Source organism: Cebidichthys violaceus, unplaced genomic scaffold, assembly GCF_023349555.1.
Source record: "Cebidichthys violaceus isolate CVI_PGR_0920_01 unplaced genomic scaffold, fCebVio1.0.p SCAF_17, whole genome shotgun sequence".
NCBI classification, from domain to species: Eukaryota; Metazoa; Chordata; class Actinopteri; order Perciformes; family Stichaeidae; genus Cebidichthys; species Cebidichthys violaceus.
The window spans coordinates 1156337-1161336 of NW_027176340.1; the positions used below are offsets into that span (position 1 = coordinate 1156337).

The 5000-nt window shown below is 51.0% G+C and overlaps 1 protein-coding gene across 2 annotated transcripts in view; it reads right to left on the minus strand.

Annotated features, from left to right (window-relative positions):
- epha8 (eph receptor A8) overlaps positions 1-5000 on the minus strand; it is a 68743-nt gene that overhangs the window by 48425 nt on the left and 15318 nt on the right. For both annotated transcript variants that reach the window (XM_068711878.1, XM_068711877.1), the window contains exon 2: positions 2266-2330. In XM_068711878.1, the coding sequence (XP_068567979.1) occupies positions 2266-2330 (65 nt within the window). The remainder of the gene's footprint in view (positions 1-2265; positions 2331-5000) is intronic.

Consider the following 5000-nt stretch of genomic DNA (forward strand, 5'->3'; position numbering starts at 1 on the left):
CACACACACACAAGCACCAAACCATAGCAGCTTTTCGCGACGTAATCGTCGGCTGACGGAAATCTTTTCCTTCCACTGCAGCTGCATTTTCTCCACCTAAGACCATCAAAGAAGCGGAGAAGAGGGCAGCTGAAAAACTGATGCCGCTAGCATGGAGCATTCATAACGGCCTAAACTGTGAGGGTGGCAAAAAAACAAACCCACATGACCTTATATGTGACTGTATGTGGGAACGTGTGTGTGTGTGTGTGTGAGTGAGAGTGTGTGAGCGTTAGAGGCTGTCAAAACATCCATTTATCAAAGAGCCCATGAGGTCTCGGCGATGTCCTCACACACACACACACACACTGACGGAGTCACATCCACTACATTTATATTCACAAAAGATTCTGTTTTTTGCCCCCATTTCCAAAAAAAGACATTATTCCCACTAAGCCGTTTACATGGCTAATAAAGACCAGTAATCCACCAATGTTCCTGTTTGCATGCAGCCGTGCTCCACGTCTAACAGCCTTCAACGACCTCTTTTGAAAAGGTCGGCGTCATCCCAAGAAAACCCTGCTGTATCAAAGCTTTCACAACATCCTGATATCTGAAAGCAGGAGTTTCTTTTTTGGGGCGTGAATCTCTACAACGAGTTGAGTTGAAGCGTAGAACCATGTGTTCAGAGCGCAGAGCTGATGGTAATAGTTGAAGTGTTGTCTTTAGCGATGCAACGTGTTACCAACAAACACCAGAAAGCAGAGGCAGCAAAGGTCTGCTGCTGGTTCTGACAGCTTCATCATCGAGCTCAAATCACGCTGCGACTGAATCCACCCTCCCACCTGGAGGAGAGCGCTTCCTTTCGGCGCGGTGACTTACTGACGCACACCATGTACCGGGATAACCGGCTGTCAAAACACACACCGCCGCTGTCGGTACGGTCTGCATGCAGGCAATCTGAATCCTGTGTTTGAGCAGCAACGTGTTGCAGCGAGGCGGCGGTAGACGTGGCGGATGCACCGAGATGCTGGAAATGCTGCTGAGGCATCCGGCCAGCTGCTCGTGTTTTCATACATTCCTGAATAAAACCTTTATTAGTGTCGTACTGAGAGGTTCTAGAACAGGGTGGTCGAGTGGTTTTAACCCCCGGTTAGTGTCAAAACGAACCGTTGATGCCAAACGTTACCGTTATCAGACAGCAGGGTTACTCTGACTGAGCTTCAGATGTTTGTCTGAATCGTGCTCGTTAATAAGCGTTGTATTTCTAAGCCGATGACCGTCCGTTGAGAGTGCATGGACCTATCGGAGGTGGGATGCTGCGCCCTCTTTCCTTAAAGCATGTGGCTAGACGCCGCACAAAGGAATCTTCACCTTCAAAGATAAGTGCAGTCATTATTCCCCCCGTAGACTCACTTCAACGTCGGCACAAAAACCTGTCTGAGGAGAACAAAACCATCATGCAGCGTGTTTCACCTCCCTCGGATCCTCTCCATTCAGCGCCTCATGTAACCTCCGCCAGCAACGCCACAGAGATGAGCTCCGGCTCCGAATCCATTCAATCCAACTTTTCAATGCGCAGGAGGAGCCGTCTCTCACCGAGTCAGGGTTGGAACATTTCTGTCATATTGAACCAATAAAGGCTGACTTTATGTAATCTGGATGTCATGACGGTTGAAGACTCTCTTCTCAGAGTCCTTTTCGCTCAAAAACTCTGATGCGATTCTTCCGGCTCTTTTTCTCAGGACTTGAAAGACAAACCCATCTGCTCCTCCTGGCCGCCGCTCAATCACACCGCCTTCTGTCGTGCGACGGCCGTAAGGTGAGTTAAATGTTTCCACCGCTTCACCGACAGCCGGGGGGGGGGGGAGGAAGAGGGGGGAGGTAGGGGGGCGGCGGTGGCATCTCCCCCGACTGTGAAGATCGCGGCTGGAGTCCTAATTCATCGCCCCGGGGAATCATGGCGTGGCATTACAGTATGCTAATGAGGCGACGCCGTGGCCTCGCCGTCACCTCGCTCTCTCTCTCTTTCATCTTTCTCCCTCTCTCCCCCCTCCCCCTCTCCCCTCTCCTCTGTGGCGTCGGCCCTGATGCTGGAGTCGCGTGCCGTTGGCGTTACAGTCAGACCCCATTGAACAAAAATCACCGCCTCACAAGCCTTCAGATGGGAGAAAACTACCTTTGCAACAGGTGTGGCTTTGTGGTGGGAATGTGTGCGTTTGCGGAGCGGACTTCTTAAAGTGTGTGTGTGTGTCGTTTGCCCCATGGAGGGCATCCTGCTCTTACCCCGTGTGACGGATACGTCAGCCAGCCCCAGTCTCCCGTGATGGTCGTGGTGTCCAGCAGGTTCACTGCAGAGAGACAAGAACAGAACAACAGATCAACTTTAAATGATTGTTTTTCTCGTCCATCCTGTCCTTCGTCGCCGTCCTCCCGTGTGCAGAGTCGCTCACACACACACACACACACACACACACACACACACACACACACACACACACACACACTCCTGTGTGACAGGTGTGACTGATGAGTCGGGGCGGTCGCTGCGATGTCACCTTGACCCCGGCTCGACCCTCGGCAGTCCAGGCTCAGAATAGAACAGGAAGCAGACCGTTTACCGTTAAATGTGCTGATTTAAATATGAAGACTGCAGCTCAGGCAGCTCCACAGACATGTTGGTGCAGTTCAACCGGGGTCAAAACTAACGCACGGTTTTTAATCATATCTCCCTTTAAGTTAAAGCATCACCTCATGACTTCCTGCTGCATCTTAAATTCACGACACATTCTGTCTGAGCACACCTCTGGATCCCAGTGAAAGAGACGGACAGATGAGGAAACGAGAGGACTTAATCAATCACTACTGCTACCCACTGACGGCGTCCATGCCTCCCGCTCTAACAGGTGTGTGTGTGTGTGTGTGTGTGTGTGTGTGTCGAGCGATGTTCCTCCCATCAGAATGAGTTTAAGAAGGAAGCGTCTTCACACTTCTTAGCGCTCCGTCTCCCTCAGCCTTCTGTCTGGACTCTTGCTCCTCGTCTCTCCTGCATGTTAACGCCGCGTTATGCAACGTTTTGGTTGTTTTGTGTCGCCTCGATGCAGGAAGTAGAACCGCCGGGGCCCCGCCTCCTCGCCCTCTCGGCCTGGCCGAAAAATACTTTTCACTCATATTAACGAGTTTCCAGATGATGCTTTGTTTTCATAGTCCACCGGCAGAAAGGATATTATGAAGTATCCTCCTTCCTTTTGTTGTTTTTAAAAGTTACTGAAACTATCACGATCGAACAGAAGGAGAACATCAAACCACCACACACACACACACACACACACACACACACACTGCTGTCTGTTCTGACTGACGCGTGACTTTCATGGGCCCTTTTCACAGCAGCCATTTCATCACGTAACACAGGTGTGATGACATAAATAATGATGGTCCTGTTCTGTTTAGTGTGTCAGAACCAGGCCCAGAACCATGGAACAGGGCCGTGATTAATGTTATCGATTGTAAAAATGTCTGCTGGATGGGACAACTAAACTCCTGAATGATGCCTATCGTACAGGAAGGAGGAGGAAGTACAGAACGGGCTCTTTCTCTCCACCAGAACAAGTTCTCTTTTGGTCTCCATCAACCCCACAGGGATGAATATGTGGCTCTTCAGCTGCTGGAGTACCTGCTGCTTCACTTAGCTCGTCGCTAGGAGTCATTAGCGTGGCGTGGTCAGAGTCCACCGCGCTGCTGTCAATCACTAGGCGGCTTTGATCGAATAGGAAATGAACACATTCCCGTCTACCGTCTGTACCGTCTGTACCGTCTGTACCGTTGTGTGCTCCGGTTGGTGGGCGGTAAATTTGCACGATTCACACTCGATCGACGGCGCCTACAGTGACAGTTTGATCTGGATCTGGTCATTCGTCTCGTGTTCCACTTATTCCAATATGATGACATGTTGTTTGCAGCATTAACTTCATTGGAATCCAAACAGATTCCCTTGTTTTGCAGACCACTTTATTCAAATTACACCAGTCGATGTGTCTCCGGTGGCTCCAGACAGCAGCAGTCAAGCTCTCCGAAAATGATTCATTTCAAAAGCAGGAAGTCTCGCTACGTGACGGTAAACTGAGGAGAGTTTTGTGTTTTGCTCTGAAGTGTCAATTTGTCACTTCCTGCGGGTCAACAACCCACAATTCATTGAGGCAAATTGGAAGCGGGTAATGGGGATGGAGCACCCTCGTCCGCCACGGCAACACTCCATGATTTCGGGGCTAATAAGACGGGAGTGTTTTCACGGCGAGTGGAGCCCCGGCAATTTCTCTCCATCAAAGACCATCGCTTCACACACACACACGCACACACGCACACACGCACACACGCACACACACGCGCGCACACACACACACACACACACATGCGCACACACACGCACACACACGTGTCGCAATTAGCCGGTGTGTCGCTCCTCCTAATCTGGGCACCGGGCCGCTGAGGAGGGCAGTGGGTCAGAACACATAGACAGATGGCAGTGCCGCCGCCTAGCCTTCTCTCTGGCCCCCCCTCAGGGCGCCGGCGTCCCGCCGTCTCGTATTGATGATGCGACGCGCTTCCTCCTCCCCCCCCCCCCCCCTCCCCTCCTCCTCGCGCTCTAGCCAAGGTCACAAATGGATGCCGCCAATTACACTCCCGCGAGTGCTCTTCATCGGCCCACCAAAGTGACATAATGAAAGCAGCGTGGCGGCACAAGTGGATTTAATCATTCTTCCGGGCACCGAGGGAATTTCTCTTTGCTATACTGTTGTTATTATTATTAAAAAAGAAAAAGAAAAAAGGCACAAATATACCCGGGAACAACACGTGAGGCGGAGTGTTATCGGCCACAGCAGGCTGTGTGAAGACTCACGAGCCGGTCCCGGTGGTATTAATTTAATTTCCACTCAAATGAGAAATCCCACCGTCTTTGAAGGTGGCGGGAGTCATTTATCTCATTTGCTCGGCGCTGTCTGAGTTATGACTTGTACACC